The sequence below is a fragment of the Stegostoma tigrinum genome, chromosome 1, assembly GCF_030684315.1.
Source record: "Stegostoma tigrinum isolate sSteTig4 chromosome 1, sSteTig4.hap1, whole genome shotgun sequence".
NCBI classification, from domain to species: Eukaryota; Metazoa; Chordata; class Chondrichthyes; order Orectolobiformes; family Stegostomatidae; genus Stegostoma; species Stegostoma tigrinum.
Window position 1 is genome coordinate 109,049,589 of NC_081354.1, and position 20,288 is coordinate 109,069,876.

Sequence of the window (20,288 nt, forward strand, 5' to 3'; positions counted from 1 at the left end):
GAGGAGAGTATAGGTGGGGAGGTAGGGAGGGGATAGGTCAGTCCAGGGAAGACGGACAGGTCAAGGAGGTGGGATGAGGTTAGTAGGTAGGAGATGGAGGTGCGGCTTGGGGTGGGAGGAAGGGATGGGTGAGAGGAAGAACAGGTTAGGGAGGCAGAGACAGGTTGGACTGGTTTTGGGATGCAGTGGGTGGGGGGGAAGAGCTGGGCTGGTTGTGTGGTGCTGTGGGGGGAGGGGGCGAACTGGGCTGGTTTTGGGATGCGGTAGGGGAAGGGGAGATTTTGAAGCTGGTGAAGTCCACATTGATACCATTGGGCTGCAGGGTCCCCAAACGGAATATGAGTTGCTGTTCCTGCAACCTTCGGGTGGCATCATTGTGGCACTGCAGGAGGCCCATGATGGACATGTCATCTAAAGAATGGGAGGGGGAGTGGAAATGGTTTGCGACTGGGAGGTGCAGTTGTATATTGCGAACTGAGCGGAGGTGTTCTGCAAAGCGGTCCCCAAGCCTCCGCTTGGTTTCCCCAATGTAGAGGAAGCCACACCGGGTACAGTGGATGCAGTATACCACATTGGCAGATGTGCAGGTGAACCTCTGCTTAATGTGGAATGTCATCTTGGGGCCTGGGATAGGGGTGAGGGAGGAGGTGTGGGGGCAAGTGTAGCATTTCCTGTGGTTGCAGGGGAAGGTGCCGGGTGTGGTGGGGTTGGAGGGCAGTGTGGAGTGAACAAGGGAGTCACGGAGAGAGTGGTCTCTCCGGAAAGCAGACAGGGGTGGGGTTGGAAAAATGTCTTGGGTGGTGGGGTCGGATTGTAGATGGCGGAAGTGTCGGAGGATGATGCGTTGTATCTGGAGGTTGGTGGGGTAGTATGTGATAACGAGGGGGATCCTCTTTGGGCGGTTGTGGCGGGGGCGGGGTGTGAGGGATGTGTTGCGGGAAATGCGGGAGACGCGGTCAAGGGCGTTCTCGACCACTGTGGGGGGAAAGTTGCGGTCCTTGAAGAACTTGGTCATCTGGGATGTGCGGGAGTGGAATGCCTCATCGTGGGAGCAGATGCGGCGGAGGCGGAGGAATTGGGAATAGGGGATGGAATTTTTGCAGGAGGGTGGGTGGGAGGAGGTGTATTCTAGGTAGCTGTGGGAGTCGGTGGGCTTGAAATGGACATCAGTTACAAGCTGGTTGCCTGAGATGGAGACTGAGAGATCCAGGAAGGTGAGGAATGTGCTGGAGATGGCCCAGGTGAACTGAAGGTTGGGGTGAAAAGTGTTGGTGAAGTGGATGAACTGTTCGAGCTCCTCTGGGGAGCAAGAGGCGGCGCCGATACAGTCATCAATGTAACGGAGGAAGAGGTGGGGTTTGGGGCCTGTGTAGGTGCAGAAGAGGGACTGTTCCACGTAACCTACAAAGAGGCAGGCATAGCTGGGGCCCATGCGGGTGCCCATGGCCACTCCCTTAGTCTGCAGGAAGTGGGAGGAATCGAAAGAGAAGTTGTTGAGGGTGAGGACGAGTTCGGCTAGGTGGATGAGGGTGTCGGTGGAGGTGGACCGGTCGTGCCTGCGGGACAGGAAGAAGCGGAGGGCCTTGAGGCCATCTGCATGCGGAATGCAGGTGTATAGGGACTGGACGTCCATGGTGAAAATGAGGTGTTGGCGGCCAGGGAATAGGAAGTCCTGGAGGAGGTGGATGGCGTGGGTGGTGTCACGGACGTAGGTAGGGAGTTCCTGGACCAAAGGGGAGAAAATGGAGTCCAGATAGGTGGAGATGAGTTCAGTGGGGCAGGAGCAGGCTGAGACGATGGGTCGACCAGGGCAGGCAGGTTTGTGGATTTTGGGAAGGAGATAGAAGCGGGCCGTGCGGGCTTGGGGAACAATGAGGTTGGAGGCTGTGGGTGGGAGGTCCCCTGAGGTGATGAGGTCATGAATGGTGTTGGAGATGATGGTTTGGTGCTCGGGTGTGGGGTCATGATCGAGGGAGCGGTAGGAGGTGGTGTCGGAGAGTTGGCGTCTGGCCTCGGCGATGTAGAGGTCAGTGCGCCATACTACCACTGTTCCAGCATGGGGGTTGTACTGAATCTTGGTTCCCAAAGTCAAGTCAGGAAGGTGTCAGGTATGTAGAGCATTTTTTCAGTTATGAAAGCTTCCTCATCACTGAAGTTAAACTGACTGGCCAATAATTGCTCACCTGTACAGTCCTCCAGTCATGGTGCCTTATCAACTTTAATTACAGACAGCCTATTCAAGATCCCCACCTTATCAATTTTAAGCAATTGTAATGTCTCAGGTATCTTTCTTTCACCGCAGCATTTGTAGCTTCTTCTTCCTTGGTAAGGATAGATGCAAACTATTCATTTAACACCACGGCTGTCTTCTCTGCCTGCAAGTGTAAATTCTCTTATTGTTCCCCAGTCAGCCTTACTCCTCCTTTTACTATCCTTCACTATTTACATGCTTATAGATAACCACACTTTCATCATGAAACTTAAGGGCTTGGTTATAGCGAGGAAGGAGTGTGGTCATTCAATATTAGATGCTAAAATTATATGATCTGGGGTAAAACGTGAGGACAATTTCCACTTAGAGATGAACACATGCCAGAAAGGGAGAGAATTACCCTCATGCTTGCCTGTTAACGCTTTTGAATTATGGGACCTAACTGTCTGGGACCTTCCTTTGAAAGTATGTACAAAACTCAGAACAAATCCAAACCAACCAATTGCTGCTCCATCAATATACTGCCAACCATCAGCAAACTGAAGCAAGGCATTATTGACAGCTCAATCAAGCTACACTTCCTCAGCAACAAACTATTTATTAACACCAAATTAAGCTGCCTGAAGGACCATTTGGTTCAGACCTCATTACTCTATTGGTCCAAATGCAAAATAAAGAGCTCAATTCCAGATATGATGTTAGAGAGACAATGATGCAGCACTTGACGAGGGAGAGATGTTTGGATGTTTGAACTGCAAGAGATACACAGAGTGCTGAGGAAGATAAATACTGCCTGGGAAGCATGACCTACTCACTGACCTTCAGAGACAGGAGAGGACAGAGGGAACCTGTTGAAGATAAATTCTGTACAACTTGTCAATATATATTTAAGTACTTACACTCATTTTTAAGTTTCTAACTTGTTGACACTTCAGATTTATTTCAATTGTTTCATAATATTGCTATGTTGCAGAAAATTAAGATGAAGGCATTAATTGTATGAATGTTAAACAATTAAAATGCTTTTGTGATTTATTGCCTGAGGAGGCCAAGTCAGAGGATGCATTTAAGACAGAGATAGACAGGTTCTTGGTGAATAAGTGATAAAAGGTTATGGGAAGAAGGCAGGAAACATGGGACGAAGAAACAAATTAGCCATGATCTAATGGTGGAGCAGGCTCCATGGCCTAATTCTGCTCTTACATCTTATAGTCTATGTGGTATAGGTCAATCTACAATGAATTTAGGGATGGATTCCAGGATTTTCACTCAATCTCAATGTGGAAAATATGCTGTGTATCAAAGCACTCTGCTGTTGCACTCTCTATAGAATTGTACCCCTATATCATATAAAATACATTGTATTCTAGAATAAAGAAAGCACCAGATACAATATGCTTTCTGACCATCAACTTGTGTTAATTAGATTTTTATTTTACCTGATGAAGAGCTAACTGAAATTACAAAAGCATTTTAATTTTTTAACATTCGTACAATTAAGGTCTTCATTATAATTTTCTGCAACATATCAACATAATGAAGCAACTGAAATGAATCTGAAGTGACAAAGTCTTGGAAACTTAAATATGAATTCTCCTAAATTCCATGCAAAGGAAAATTTTGCTTGTGGACTGTAGATTCTGGTTTTGAAAAAGATAGCAGGGATAGACCAAGAAATGTCAAATTGTCTTATCTCAGTTGTCAGCAAATTAATAGAGTCCATTCTATGCCATAAACTTACAAAGGATTTGGAAAAGGCATGTGTTAATAGGGCCAGTTCCTTGTTGTCCAGCCCAACAGAATTTGAGAAAGTACAGAATGTGTAGATACACTAATGGAGCGAAGTGACAGTGCATTGAAATTAAGCAACTGTGGCAGTTGAACACGTGGCTACAGGAATGGTGCAGTAGGGAGGGATTCAGATACCTGGATAATTGGGGCTCATTCTGGGGTAGGTGGGACCTCTACAAATGAGATGATCTACACCTGAACCTGAGGGGTACCAATATCCTGGCAGGGAAATTTGCTAATGCTCTTCAGGAGGGTTTAAACTAATGCAGCAGGGGAATGGGTACCTGAATTTTAGCTCCCGTGCTCAGGAGGTTGAGAGTAGTGATATCATGAATAAGGATTCAAGGTCGCAGGAGTGTACCGGGAGGCAGGAAGGTGGTTTGAAGTGCGTCTACTTCAACGCCAGGAGCATCTGGAATAAGATGGGTGAACTTGCAGCATGGGTTAGTACCTGGGACTTCGATGTTGCGGCCATTTCGGAGGCATGGATAGAGCAGGGACGGGCATGGTTATTGCAGGTTCCGGGGTTTAGATGTTTCAGTAAGATCAGGGAAGGTGGTTAAAAAGGGGGGGGTGTGGCACTGTTAGTCAAGGACAGTATTATGGTGGCAGACTAGACTTTTGATGAGGCCTCATCTACTGAGGTAGTATGGGCTGAGGTTAGAAACAGGAAAGGAGAGGTCACCCTTTCGGGAGTATTCTATAAACCTCTGAAACGTTCCAGAGATGTAGAGGAAAGGATTGCAAAGATGATTCTGGATAGGAGCAAAAGTAACAGGGTAGATGTTATGGGGGAATTTAACTTTCCAAATATTGACTGGAAATGCTTTAGTTCGAGTACTTTAGATGGGTCAGTCTTTGTCCAATGTGTGCAGGAGGGTTTCCTGACAAAGTATGTAGAGAGGCCAACAAGAGGCGAAGTCACATTGGATTTGGTACTGGGTAATGAACCAGGCCAGGTGTTAGATTTGGAGGTGATAGTGACCACAATTCAATTACATTTACTTTAGTGATGGAAAGGGATAGGTGTATACTGCAGGGCAAGAGTTATAGCTGGGGAAAAGGCAATTATAAGGCAATTAGGCAAGATTTAGGATGCACAGGATGGGAAAGGAAACTGCAGGGCTGGGCACAATTGAAAATGTGGAGCTTGTTCAGGGAACAGCTACTCTGTGTCCTTGATAAGTATGTACCTGTCAGGCAGGGAGGAAGTGGTCGAGCGAGGGAACCATGGTTTACTGAAGAAGTTGGAATCGCTCGTCAAGAGGAAGAAGGAGGCTTATGTAAAGTTGAGGCATGAAGGCTCAGTTAAGGCGCTTGAGAGTCATAAGTTAGCCAGGAAGGATCTAAAGAGAGAGCTCAGAAGAGCCAGAAGGAGACATGAGAAGTCTTTGGCAGGTAGGATCAAGGAAAACCCTAAAGCTTTCTATAGGTATGTCAGGAATAAAGGAATGATGAGAGTAAGATTAGGGCCAGTCAAGGGCAGTTGGGGCAAGTTGTGTGTGGAGTTCGAAGAGATAGGAGAGGCGTGAAATGAATATTTTTCATCAGTAGTCGCGTAGGAAGTAGACAGTGTTGTCAAGGAGAATACTGAGATACAGGCTATTAGACTAGACAGGATTGAGGTTCATAAGGAGGAGGTGCTAGCAATTCTGGAAAGTGTGAAAATAGATAAATCTTCTGGGCCGGATGAGATTTATCCTAGGATTCTCTGGGAAGCTAGGGAGGGGATTGCAGAGCCTTTGGCTTTGATCTTTAGGCTGTCATTGTCTACGCAAATAGTCCCAGAAGACTGGAGGATAGCAAATGTTTTCCCCTTGTTCAAGAAGGGCAGTAGAGACAACCCTGGTAATTATAGACCAGTGAGCCTTACTTCAGTTGTGGGTAAAGTGTTGGAAAGGAGTATAAGAGATAGGATTTATAATCATCTAGAAATGAATAATTTGATTAGGGATAGTCAACACAGTTTTGTGAAGGGTAGGTTGTGCCTCACAAACCTTATTGAGTTCTTTGAGAAGGTGAACAAACAGGTGGATGAGGGTAAACCGGTTGATGTGGTGTATATGGATTTTAGTAAAGCCTTTGATAAGTTTCCCCAAGGTAGGCTATTGCAGAATATACAGAGGCATGGGATTGAGGGTGATTTAGCTGTTTGGATCAGAAATTGGCTCGCTGTAAGACAGAGGGTGGTGGTTAATGGAAAATGTTCATCCTGGAGTTCAGTTACTAGTCGTGTATTATAAGGATCTGTTTTGGGGCCACTGCTGTTTGTCATTTTTATAAATGACCTGGATGAGGGCGTAGAAGGGTCCATTAGTAAATTTGCAGATGACACTCAAGTTGGTGGAGTTATAGATTGTGTGGAAGGATGTTATAAGTTACAGAGGGGCAGAGATAAGCTGCAGAGCTGGGCTGAGAGGTGGCAAATGGAGTGTAATGCAGACAAGTGTGAGGTGATTCACTTTGGAAGGAGTAACAGAAATAGAGAGTACTGGGCTAATGGTAACATTCTTGGTAGTGTGGATGAGCAGAGAAATCTCAGTGTCCATGTGCATAGTTCCCTGAAAGTTGCCACCCAGGTTGATAGGCTTGTTAAGAAGGCATACGAGGTGTTAGGTTTTACTGGTAGAGGGATTGAGTTCCGGAACCATGAGGTTATGCTGCAGCTGTACAAAACTCTGGTGCAGCTGCACTTGAGTATTGCGTACAGTTCTGGTCGCCGCATTATAGGAAGGATGTGGAAGCATTGGAAAGGGTGCAGAGGAGATTTACCAGGATGTTGCCTGGGATGGAGGGAAGGTCTTATGAGGAAAGGCTGAGGGACTTGAGGCTGTTTTCTTTAGAGAGAAGAAAGTTAAGAGGCGACTTAATAGAGACATACAAGATGATCAGAAGATTAGATAGGGTGGGCAGTGAGAGCCTTTTTCCTTGGATGGTGATGGCTAGCACAAGCACATAGCTTTAAAGTGAGGGGTGATAGATATAGGACAGATGTCAGAGGTAGGTCTTTATTCAGAGAGTAGTAAGGGCGTGGAATGCCCTGCCTGCAACAATAGTAGACTTGCCAAGTTTAAGGGCATTTAAATGGTCATTGGATAAACATGTGGATGATAATGGAATAGTGTATGTTAGAATGGCTTCAGATTGGTTTCACAGGTTGGCGCAACACCGAGGGCAGAAGGGCCTGTACTGTGCTGTAAGGTTCTATGTTCTATGTTTTATGTTCTATAGGAATCTCATGTTAAATGTTGGGAAAATGGCCTGTTTCAATATTGCAAACACTGTATGCAGCAAAATATATTAGAACAGATGATTAAAAGTTTGATCAAGGTAATAGGTTTCAGGGAGCATTGCACAGGATGGCAAAAAAGATGAGTGCTAAAAAAGAAAGCTAAAAGAGGGAATTCCAGAGTGTATCATAGCATCTCTGCAGTGTTAAAGCAGGCCGTTTGATCCATTGAGTCCACACCAACCCTCTGAAGAGCATCCCACCCACCTTGCATTTCCCATTGTCAATCCACCTAACCGACACATCTTTGGACTGTGGAAGGAAACCAGAGCACCCATACAAAACCTACACAGACATGGGGAGAATATGCAAACTCCACGCTGACAACCACCCAAGGCTGAAATTGAACCTAGGTTGTTGGCGCTGTGAGACAGCAGTACCACTTGAGTCTACTATGCCGCCCGTTAAAAGGCTCTGAAAGTGAGGGAATCAGATAATTGTGGAGCCATCAAAGTCAGTGGTGCTCATGAGGCCAGAGATAGTGGAGCAGAGAAAAATCAGAGAGTTATGAGGCTGGAGGAATTTTAGACACACAGGGAGGGGGTTGAGGCTATGAAAGGATTTGAAAATTATTTAATATAACGTAATGTAATATTAAAATGCATGTAATTGATGGGCTATCTGAACTGCAATGAGCTGCTCATAAATCCATTAAAATTCACCATCAGCTCCATACACCATCTCTTTAAACACGTTAATGACTGCATCATCTTCCCTTGTCTCTCATTCCAGTTTTAAATTGCACATTTGAGATGTAATATTTACACTTTCATCTAGATTCCAATTGACCACAATTCAGTTTTGTTCCCAGATGATTAAAAGTTTGATCTGTTCGAGTAAGTGTCATCTGACAAATCCCTCAGATCTCTCACTTAATAAAACCTAATTCTACGGGGCCATTCAATGTTCATTAATCACAAAGGTTAAACAAATAAAACCTTATTTTGTTCTTCCCTAAGGGCCTTCTGATTTTGCTTTGCTTTGATAAAGAGTCACCAATCCCCACTCGTGAGAAGTCAGAACAGGAAGAAGCTTTTCAGCTCTTTGAGCCTGCTCTCCCATTCAATTGAATCATGGCTGATACGACATTCCTCATGTCTTCTGTCCTGCCCTTTCCTCTTAATTCCCCAACTGATTAAGAATCGATCTATGTCAGCCTAAGTATACACGAGGACTCTTCCCCCACAACTGTCTGTGGCAAGGAGTTCCAGAGACTAACAACATCTTCGTCTCAGTTTTAAATTGGCTCCTCTTAATTCTCAGACTTTGTCCTGTAGACTTGTCCAAGACAGGAAACATCCTCTCAGCATTTACCTATCAAGCCCCGTAAGAATCCCAGACAACACAGTGTGGAGCTGGACAAACACAGCAGGCCAAGCAGCATCAGTGGAACAGGAAAGTTGATATTTCGGGTTGGGAACCTTCTTCAGAAAAGGTTGAGGGGAGGGAACTCTGAAATAGAGAGCGGAGGGGTGGGGCTGGGAAGGAAGTTGGGACGGTGATAGTTAAGTGTAGGTAGGGAACGGTGGGGATTGGTCAGTGAGGTGGAAGGAACGGATAGGTGGGAGAGAAGATGGATAGGCTGTGTCAGGTCAAGGAGGTAGGGATGAGAGGGAGGGTTGGTCATGGGATGAGGCCAGGGTGGGGAGATTTTGAAACTGGTAAAGTCCACATTGAGACCATTGGGTTGTAGGCTCCCAAGGTGGAATATGAGGTATTGCTCCTCCAGTTTCCAGGTGGCATCTTGTGACACTAGAGGACACCCAGGATGGACATGTCATCCAGGGAGTGGAAGGGGGAGTTGAAATGGTTTTTGAGGTGTTGTCGTTTGTCACAAACATAGCATAGGTGCTCTACAAAGTAGTCTCTGAGCCTTTGTTTTGTCTCACCAATGTGGAGGAGATCACATTGGGAACTGTGGATGCAGTAGACCACATTAGTGGATGTGCAGGTGAACATCTGTCTGATGTGGAAGGTTTCTTTGGGACCTGGGATGGAGGCGAGTGGGTAGGTGTAGGGGCAGATGTAGCACTTCCTGCGGTTGCAGGGAAAAGTGCCGGGGGTGGTGGGGCTGGAGGGGAGTGTGAAGCGGACAAGGGAGTCACGGAGAGAGTGGTCCCTACAGAAGGCAGATAGGGGTGGGGAGCGAGCTTTCCTGATCCTCTGATGGTGCCTGGCCTGCTGTGTTCCTCCAGCTGCACACTGTGTTCTCTCTGACTCCAGCATCTGCAGTTCTTACTAACCCTTAAGAATCCTATATGTTTTAATGAGTTCATGCCTTATTTGTCTAAACTCCAATGAGTAGACCCCCAACCTATTTAGGCCTTGCTCATAAGACAATCACTCCATACTGGGGATCATCCCAATGAGCTTTCACTGAACTGCCTCCATTGAAATGACATCTTTCTTTAAATAAGGGGACTAAAACTGCTTCTATTTCTCCAGATATGGTCTCCACAATGTCTTGCACAGTTGCAGTAAGACTTCCCTACTCTTACACTCTAACCCGCCTGATGTAAGTCACAACATCCCACTCACCTTCCTGATTACCTGCAGCACCTGGGTGCTAACTTTATGTGCTACATGTACAAGTATTCCCAAGTCCCTTTGCGTTGCAGCTTTCTGCAGTTTTTCTCTGTTTAAATAATATTCAGTTCTTTCGTTCTCCCTGCCAAAATGAGCAACTTTGTATTTTCCTACATTATACTCCAACATATTACCAACATATTGCCCCCTTACTTAGCCTATCAATATCTCCATGTAAACTGTTTGTATCCCTCTCACAACCGACTTTTCCACCTATTTTAGTGTTGTCTGCAAATTTGACTACAGTACATTCACTTACTTCCTCCAAGTCATCAAGATATATTGTAAACAGTTGTACCCCCAGCACTGATCCCTGTGGAACCCCACTGGTCACAGGTCGCCAACGTGAAAAAGAACTCCTTTTCCCAATCATTGCTTCCTACCCTTTTGCCAATTCTCTAACCATGCTAATATACTACCCATAACATTTTTGGCTCTTATGACTTAACATTTTGCAAGGAACTTTGTTGAATGCCTCTGGAAGTCTGCTGGTTCCTCTGTGTCAATTTTGGTTGAGGCTTCCTCAAGAACTCTAATAAATTTGTCATAGATGATTTCCCTTCCATGAAGCCACGCTGACTCTGTTTGATTAGATTTACGTTTTACAAATATTCTGCTTCTGTTTTCTTCACAATTCATTCCATTGCTTTCCCAACAATAGATGTCAGGCTAATCACCCTATTGTTTCACACTTTTTGTCACTCTTTCCGAATAGGCATGTCGGTTAGTAGTTTTCTAATCCTCTGGTACTTCTCCATAATCCAATGATGCCTGTGTTATCTCTGTTGCTACCTCTTTTAGGATTCGAGGATGCAAGGTATTAGTGCAAGGGGACTTATCTGCCTTTAGCCCGATTAGTTTATCTGATACCTCTTCTCTAGAGATGGATAGTACTTAATTGCTCCCCTGTAGTGTTTACTATTAACAGAATGTTCAAAGTATCTTCTACAGTAAAGACTGATGTAAAATATCTGTTTAATTGCCTTGCCATTTCCTTGATCTCCCAAACCATCTCCCCTGACTCATTTTCTAAGGGGCCTGTATTCCCTTTGATTTTTCTCTTTTTTTAATATACTTGAATTAAAAGATACTGGAGGATGCAAAGTTCCATCATGTCTGATACCTCTGCCTATAAGTAGTATACTGTACCTTGGGATCATTCAGAAGCATGTTAATAAATAATTAACTTGAGGCTGTTTTCATTAGAGAGAAAAAGGTTGAGAGGCGACTTAATTGAAACATATAAAATAATCAGAGGGTTAGATAGGGTGGATAGGGAGACCCTTTTTCCTAGGATGGTGACGGCAAGCACGAGGGGGCATAGCTTTAAATTGAGGGGTGAAAGATATAGGACAGATGTCAGAGGTAGTTTATTTACTCAGAGAGTAGTAAGGGAATGGAACGATTTGACTGCAACGGTAGTAGATTCGCCAACTTTAGGTACATTTAAGTCGTCATTGGACAAGCATATGGACGTACATGGAATAGTGTAGGTTAGATGGGCTTGAGATCGGTATGACAGGTCGGCACAACATCGAGGGCCAAAGGGCCTGTACTGTGCTGTAACGTTCTATGTTCTATGTTCTATGTTCTATGTTCTATAATCTTACCAACCATTCAAGCACAAAGCCTCTTACTCTGTGATAATCTTTCGGAGAGTTTTGTTTTCTGTTTCAACAAGCCTAACATGGGGAAGCCCTTCTGTCCTACAAAGTGTTTCTTTTGCTGTGGGCACTGAGACAGGTCAGTTCCATGTTGACCCATTTTCAGACTTGTCACTACGTCGCATCGGCCCTGATAAAAACAAAAGCAGCAAAATAACCGAAGGCAATACAAAATGTTGTATGAACATCATGATGGAAGCAATTGGTGACAAATTTTTCATGACCCATCAGTACTGGAAGAACTGATGCATTAATTAAATCTTTCTCCTTGTAAAAATACTCACATTTTGTTAACATTTTGCATGTCTAATTATTTTCGTGCACTTTCATTTTACATTGAATTCACATTTTTAACATATACTCATTTATCAGTGTTCTAAAAAATACTGGGGAATTAAACCTGCTTGTCCCTTTGGCCCTACGTTCATCCTCTAAGTAGCATATGGGCTTAAAAACCATTTTTCTAACCTAACTGGCTATCAGAAAGGCTGGAAAAAAAAGTCAATATCTGGCAATGTTGAGCTTTCTGATTCACGCATTTGGTTGTATAGTTGCCATTCACCACTGGACATGAGGTGCTTAGTCAGAGCATTCCATACACAGAGATTTCTGAGGTCTTTTTCTCTCTGTATGACTTTGGAACTCTCAGCCCCAGGCAACAGTAGAGACGGAGTGATTAAATATTTTTAAGGTCGAAGTAGATAGATCATTGTTAGGCAAAGAAATCAAAGGCTATCAGAGAGAGATGGGAGTTCAAAAGACAACAAGCCATCATGATCTTATTGAATAGTGAAGCAGTCTCAAAGGGTCCACTAGTTTATTTCTGATCCTATTTTACATGTTTTGAATGTTTTGTACACCACATGTCACATTCAAAACAACCCATTTTTACTTTTCTTCTAGATTTGATTCTCAATGTCATTGTTGTGTCTATAAATAATTTATAATTTGCAAATTCAAAGATTTAACAAATAATGCCCTTCAAAAAAACTCTTGAGATTACAGTGTGTAATTATGAACTTCGCTTCAATCTTTTGCTTTGATTTTCCTTTGATTTTGCTTTTGATTTTGATGTCTCCATGACAATCCTGTTCTGTTCATAGACAATGCTCCACTGTGTCTTTGACTCTGATCATGTAATTTTTATTTGATTTGATTTATTATTGTCACATGTACCTAGGCACAGTGAAAAGTTTTGTTCTACTTGCAGTACAGGCAGATCAGACCACAAAAATGCATTAGGGTAACAGAACAGAGTGAAGAATGCAATGTTACAGCTGCAGAGAAGGTGCACAGAAAACAAAATCAACATCAAAATTTAAATTTGGGGGTGACCTGTATGTTGCTATTGCTGTTGTATTGCACAAACAGATTACACTGTTCCAACTCCTGCTGCTGGTATATTAGGAAACAATTTAAAATCTTTGTGACCATGTAAGTAAGCACAGACATGAAAAAGTTAGCAGTGGAAAGGTTCAGTCCTCATTTACAGGTGCATTGTTGCCCCCAACAAGGTCTTTGTCATAGGTCTAATGCAATCGGAATGAGTACAGGTCTCATTTCAATATTGGCATAATACTATTACATCCATTCTTTGACTCATTTGTACCCATTTCCAAAATCAATGTGACAAATGTTGCCCTATTTTGGTTGTCATTTTCAGCAAGTTTCATGCCATGGTTTTTCTCAACAAGTACGAGTTGGTTTTCTCATGCAGTTGTCCTAAAATCACGTCATTAACTATATGCCTTACCTCTGCAGCACCCACCTTGTCTGATGCTAGCCCAAATCTCCCACTCACCATAGCCAGAGGTCCTTGCCTGGATATACCCAAATAGATTGGCATCCCTGGTGCCACCATCATTAAATACCTTTGTGCACCCCAGCAAATGCTGGCATTCTGCTGTCATACGCAATATTATACTGATTATAGTAAGGTCAGCCAAGTGGACCTCATAGAATATGAGTTCCCTGATTGGGGCTATTAATCTGGTCTAATCAGGGAGGCCTAGCTAACAGATACGAACAAAAGTGTCAGACATCCTGTTTACTCTGAAAGCTGGCTCTGGGGGAGCTGGATCAGAGTCAAAAACTTTCTATATATAAATAAGGAGTGATTTGGTGATGGAATACTGGCCTCTATGGAGTTATTTCAGGAGGAACACTCATGCTCAACAGTGCAGAAAGAAGTTGACCAGAATAGGTATCACTATCATCACTCCACTACTCACATTCAATCTATCCTTGTTACCGCACCCACCTCCCACCAAGGGCTCATGGTCTACCAATATCACTATTGCACGTCATATCTTCCTTCATATCTTCCCATCCATCCCAACCATGCACAAGAGTAACCCTGCATGCCCTTTGTATTGCCTACTTCTCTCACTGTATCTCAATGCATGTAACAAAAATAAATTAAATCAAATTAAATGTACAGTATATAATGTGTATAATGGTATTTCTCAGCGACTTTGTGTGTTTTCGGACTAGTTTTTTGCTACAATCCATCATTCCTACAAGAATATGACTCTATGGCTCCATGACTGTATGCAGGGTAGGAAAGGATACTTTCCCTGCCTTTATGCCTGAAGCATAGAGTCAAAGAGTCATTGAGCGGTACAGCAAAGGAAACAGACCTTTCGGTCCAACTCGTCCATGCCGACCAGATATCCTAAATTAATCTAGCCCCGTTCACCAGCATTTGGCTCATATCCCTCTAAACCTTTCCTATTCATATACCCATCAGATGCCTTTTAAATATTGTAATTATAACTGTCTCCACCACTTCCTCTAGTAGCTCATTCCATGTACACACAACCCTTTGCATGAAAAGATTTCCCCTTAAGTCCCTTTTATATCTGTTCCCTCTCATCTTAAACCTATGCCCTCTAGTTTTGAACTCCCCCAACCTGGGGAAAAGACCTGGCCTATTCATTCTGCCCACGCACTTAATGATTATACAAACCTCTATAAGACCATAAGACCAAAAGACATAGGAGTGGAAGTAAGGCCATTCGGCCCATCAAGTCCACTCCGCCATTTAAATCATGGCTGATGGGCATTTCAACACCACTGCCCTGCACTCTCCCCGTAGCCCTTGATTCCTTTTGAGATCAAGAATTTGTCAATCTCTGCCTTGAAGGCATCCAACATCCCAACCTCCACTGCACTCCGTGGCAATCAATTCCAGAAACCCACCACTCTCTGGCTGAAGAAATGTCGTCTCATTTCAGTTTTAAATTTACCCCCTCTAATTTTAAGGCTGTGCCCACGGGTCCTAGTCTCCCCGCCTAACGGAAACAACTTCCTAGTGTCCAACCCTTCTAAACCATACATTATCTTGTAAGTTTCTATTCGATCTCCCCTCAACCTTCTAAACTCTAATGAGTACAATCCCAGGATCCTTAGCCATTCATCATATGTTAAACCTACCATTCCAGGGATGATCCGTGTGAATCGCCGCTGGACATGCTCCAGGGCTAGTATGTCCCTCCTGAGGTGTGGGGCCCAAAATTGGACACAGAATTCTAAATGGGGCCTAACTAGAGCTTTATAAAGCCTCAGAAGCACATCGCTGCTTTTATATTCCAACTCTCTTGAGATAAACGACAACATTACATTCGCTTTCTTAATTACGGACTCTACCTGCAAGTTAACCTTTACAGAATCCTGGGCCAACACTCCCAGATCCCTTTGTACTTCTGCTTTATGAATTTTCTCACCATTTAGAAAATAGTCCATGCCTATATTCTTTTTTCCGAAGTGCAAAACCTCACATTTACTCACATTGAACTTCATCAGCCATTTCCTGGACCACTCTCCTAAACTGTCTAAATCTTTCTGCAGCTTCCCCACCTCCTCAGTACTACCTGCCTGTTCACCTATCTTTGTATCATCGGCAAACTTCGCCAGAATGCCCCCAGTCCCTTCAGCCAGATCATTAATATATAAGGTGAACAGCTGTGGCCCCAACACTGAACCCTGCGGGACACCACTCATCACCAGTTGCCATTCCGAAAAAGAGCCTATTCTCCCAACTCTCTGCCTTCTGTCAGACAGCCAATCCTCAATCCAAGCCAGTAGCTTACCTCGAACACCATGGGCCTTCACCTTGCTCAGCAGCCTCCCGTGAGGCACTGTATCAAAGGCCTTTTGGAAGTCTAGATAGATAACATCTACTGGGTTTCCCTGGTCTAACATACTTGTTACCTCTTCAAAGAATTCTAACTGGTTTGTCAAGCATGACCTCCCCTTACTATAATGTCACCCCTCAGCCTCTGACACTCCAGGGAAAATAGCTCCAGCCTATTGCGCCTCTCCCCATTGCTCAAACCCTCCAACCTTGGCAACACTGCTGTAAATCTTTTCTGAACCTTTGTAGTTTCAGAATATCTTTCCTATAGGAAGGAGACCAGAATTTCTCGCAATAATCCAAAAGTGGCTGAATCAACGTCCTGTACAGTCGCAACATGACATCCCAACTTCTATACTCAAAGCACTGACCAATAAAGGCAAGTATACCAAATGACTTCTTCACTACCCTATTTACCTGTGACTCCATTTTCAAGGAATTATGAACCTGCACTCCAAAGTCTTTTTGTTCAGAAATACTCACCAGGACCTTATAATTAAGTGTATAAGTCCTGCCCTGATTTCCCAAACAATGTATTCCCCACTTGCAGCTAGATGTGAGCTGACTGACTGATTGTATTGACTTAGTGATGTCTCTCCACTTAGCTCTCACACCAGTTTTCTCTAGAGGTCTATATCCTGCCTTCTTTGGACAACGTTTTCAGGGCCTAGTTAGCCATCAGCAGTAAAGGGAACAATGTTTGCGAACTTCTTTGCTACTACCAGAATAACCCTTATAAAGATGAGCAACTTGCCTTCAAGAGTGTCTGCATCACTGGATCTGCGTTCCTCAGCCAGTTATCCTACACAGCAAGCTCTCTGGGAAATGCTTTCTTGTACAAGAGAGCTACTCAGATTAGAAGGTCAAAATTCAGTCATGTTTGTCACATGAGCCACCAACACAAGACAATCTGCGCTACAGAATAACACAACACTTTCTGCCTGAAAAAAGTTAAGACTCTCCAAAATCAGGACTCACACATTTCTCTCAATTTACAATCTATCTCTTAAAAATGTGATGAAGTTAAAGGTATTTTTTGTGATGATGTAGCATCATAGAATTGTCATTGTTATGTTTTGGCATCCATCTTTGCCAGTGCACATTGTGCACCGATTCAGCTTACAAGTGCATCACTTCAAACTTTTAATGCAAAACTTTAATTGATTGGACCCACATGAACTCAAGTTCTAATGAGAATATGTAATGAAATGAAAGATTTCTTTTAAAAAAAAATACTTTGTTTTAAAGATAAAATGATACCTATCAAAACATTTTGAGCATCAAACCTAGTCACTTTGTTTGATGTGACATTGTCAATTGTAATAAATGGTTTTGTAAGATTATGAAAAATAATGTACATACTGATCTGACAACCACTATAAAAGAAGAGCTGGAACTCTCTGGAATGACTGCTGCTCCTGACCTGTGAAAGAACCAGAAATATTGTTTCATCAACTGTGCACAAAATAATTATTTAAGATTAATTTTCAAATGGTCTACAAGCAAAATTGTTGCTGTTGGCTGTTGCCTCTCTAACTGCAGCTTGATGGAAGCAAACAGCCCCAATGTAAAGCAATTGTAACGGTACTACATGGACACATCACACTCTCAAATCACTCACTGTTTCATACTTCTTTACCTCAAAGAGGTACTCGCTCATATGAAGGTATTATTTACTCCCCTTAGGTTGTGTGTTAGCTGTTATAACAAATAATTTTAATATAAAAAGAAAATTGCTGTAAAAAAGTTGTTTTGCCCTGTTATATTATCCTGTATTGTAAATGTTCATATTGGGCCAAGGATTTTTACAGTTGAAAGATTGAAGTCTGTTGATCTCACATTGACACCATCAGGATCAGGATTGATGCAAATGGTCTCTGATGAAGGGTCTAGGCCCGAAACGTCAGCTTTTGTGCTCCTGAGATGCTGCTTGGCCTGCTGTGTTCATCCAGCCTCACATTTTATTATCTTGGAATTCTCCAGCATCTGCAGTTCCCATTATCTTTGATGCAAATGGGGCAATGTTGTCTATAATGTATAATGGAACCTCGCTGTGACTTTGTGTGTTTTCAGACTAATTTTATACCACAATCTGTCATCCCTACAAGAAATGTATGCAAGGTATGAAAGCATTCTTCCCCTGCCCTTATTCCTGACATTCAACAACGCCGTCCCTATTTGCAATCAAAAAGGAGCTGACTGATTGATTGCATTGACTTAGTGATGACCCTCCATTCAGTTCTCATACTTAGACTTGCAATCACATAATGTGTTTCAACATGGTCCAAAACAGTTTACAGCCAATAGAGTATTTTTGATGGATAATCACAATTGTAATGAAGCAAACACAGCAATCAATTTGCACACAGCAAGGTCCCAGAAACAGCAAAGTGATAATAATCAGTTCATCTGTTTGGTGATGTTGGTTGAAGGAACATATTGTCCAAGACAATCAGTGTTTAGATTCCCACTAGAAGAACAGTCATTTGGGTGAAGTAACCAGAAAGTTGGTGATGTCTATGGTCCCACCCTAGCATCACAATGTCAATAAGAAAAACAACAACAATGTTCAAAAGAAGAGGGGTGTAATTAACTTCACGTTATAATCATGATTATTGGCCAATGAGAACATACAGGTCCTTTCTTTTTGAAGTAGAATTCACTTTGATTCGTTAGAATGCCAAAATAATCAGAAATTTATTATTCCATCATTGAAGCTCATTTGGAACTTCTGGTAAACATCAGTACCAATTCAACTTTCCTGATACAGCCTTCCCAATTTGAACTTCCATTGAAGCACATTCAAAATTAACCCCATAGTGATCCTTCTTGGGAAATGTCTAAATGTCAAGATGGAGGCAGTTGGCAGAACAGCATGGTATTACCCACTGTCCAATGTCACACTAGGAATAACTATATGGGTGAGCTATTGACAAGTTAACAACATGCAGGAGAACCAAGAAAGAAAGAATCATGTCCAGAATAAGGAAGATAAAGAATTGGAATAACTTGGAATTCCATTTAATTGTTCATTTTTCTAATGATATTCCTATGCAACAGTTCATAAGATCTTCCAATAAATTGAAAAGTAACATTCGTACTGACTTTAGGAAACACTCTTGCCTTATATTACAAGAAAGTGACAAATTGAATTTCAAACCTGTCGTATCTCAGCAGGGAGCTGTAGGAAAGCAGTGTTAGCTTTTCTGTAGTCCAGGGTGTGAATATTGGAAGTGTCCTGCCAGAAACATAAGCGGTAACAGAACATCACTTAATAGATTTTTATTCAGGAGAGTCTCATAGAAACCACTTTTTAAATGGTACATCCAAACCTACACTCAAATTTTGGAGCCTTTATATTCCTAGTACAACAAATATTGAATAAATTGAAAGGAGAACTGTCTAATTATAATGCATATAATTTGTTAATGAGACCCCAAGAAATAGGAACAGGAGTAGGCCATTCAGCCCCTTGAACCTGCTCCAACATTCAATAGGATCACGGTTGATCTGACTGATAATCTTCACGTCCACTTTCATGCCCTTTCCCTGCAACCCTTGATTCCCCTACTGATCAAGAGTCTAACTATCTCGGCCTTAAATAAGGGCAGCACAGTGGCTCAGTTGTTAGCACTGCAGCCTCAAAGCACCAGGGACCTGGGGTCAATTCCAGCCTTGGGTGACTGTCTGTGCAGAGTTTGCACGCTCTCCCCATGTCTGCGAGGGTTTCTTCCAGTTTCCTCTCACAGTCCAAAAATGTGCAGGCTCAGTGGATTGGCCATGCTAAATTGCCTGTAGTATTCAGGGATGTGTGGGTTTAAGGGGGATGGGTCTGGGTGGGATATATCAAGGGGCAGTGTGGACTTGTTGGGCCGAAGGGCCTGTTTCCACACTGTGGGGAATCTAATCTAATCATATGCATGAGAACTCTATGACAAGGAGTTCAAAAGACTTACAACTCCCTGAGAGAAGGAATTCTTCCTTAGCTCAGTCTTAAATTGGTGTTTTTTTATTCCGAGACTATGTTCTCTGATCCTAGAGTTTCCATGAGGGGAAGCATCATCTCAGCTTTTACCCTGTCAAGCCCCTTAAGAATTCTATATGTTTCAAATGAGATCACCTCTCCGTTATCTACTAACTGTCTGAGTTTACTATATTCAAAGATTTCAAATACTTCAGTGTTACATTTCCTACTCCACGAAAACTCTTGGCAACATTCAAAGCCATTTTGAAAATCCAACCCAAGTAATAAGTTTCACCACACAACCCCTCTGTTATATTGCGCACCTTGACAAACACGTTTCTTTAAAAGAGACACAGATATTTTCCAATTAATGGCAATTTAATGCAGAATGCCATTCTAATCCTTCATTTTAATGAAAGAAGAGAGATTAGTAGGTTCAAGCAGCACAATAGGATTAGTACATAATCTAGATAACAAGGTGTGGAGCTGGATGAACACAGCAGGCAAGTAGCATCAGAGGAGCAGGAAGGCTGATGTTTCAGGCCTAGACCCTTCTTCAGAAATAGGGTTATTTTCCCATTTCTGAAGAAGGGTCTAGACCCGAAACGTCAGCTTTCCTGCTCCTCTGATGCTGCTTGGCCTGCTGT

At 42.9% G+C, this 20,288-nt stretch overlaps 1 protein-coding gene across 5 annotated transcripts in view; it reads right to left on the reverse strand.

The window, feature by feature from the left end:
• LOC125456295 (cyclic nucleotide-binding domain-containing protein 2-like) overlaps positions 1-20,288 on the reverse strand; it is a 139,896-nt gene that overhangs the window by 50,966 nt on the left and 68,642 nt on the right. For all 5 annotated transcript variants that reach the window (XM_048539348.2, XM_048539321.2, XM_048539354.2 and 2 more), the window contains 3 exons: positions 18,838-18,915; positions 17,040-17,100; positions 11,516-11,672 (listed from right to left, as the gene is read on the reverse strand). In XM_048539348.2, the coding sequence (XP_048395305.1) occupies positions 11,516-11,672; positions 17,040-17,100; positions 18,838-18,915 (296 nt within the window). The remainder of the gene's footprint in view (positions 1-11,515; positions 11,673-17,039; positions 17,101-18,837; positions 18,916-20,288) is intronic.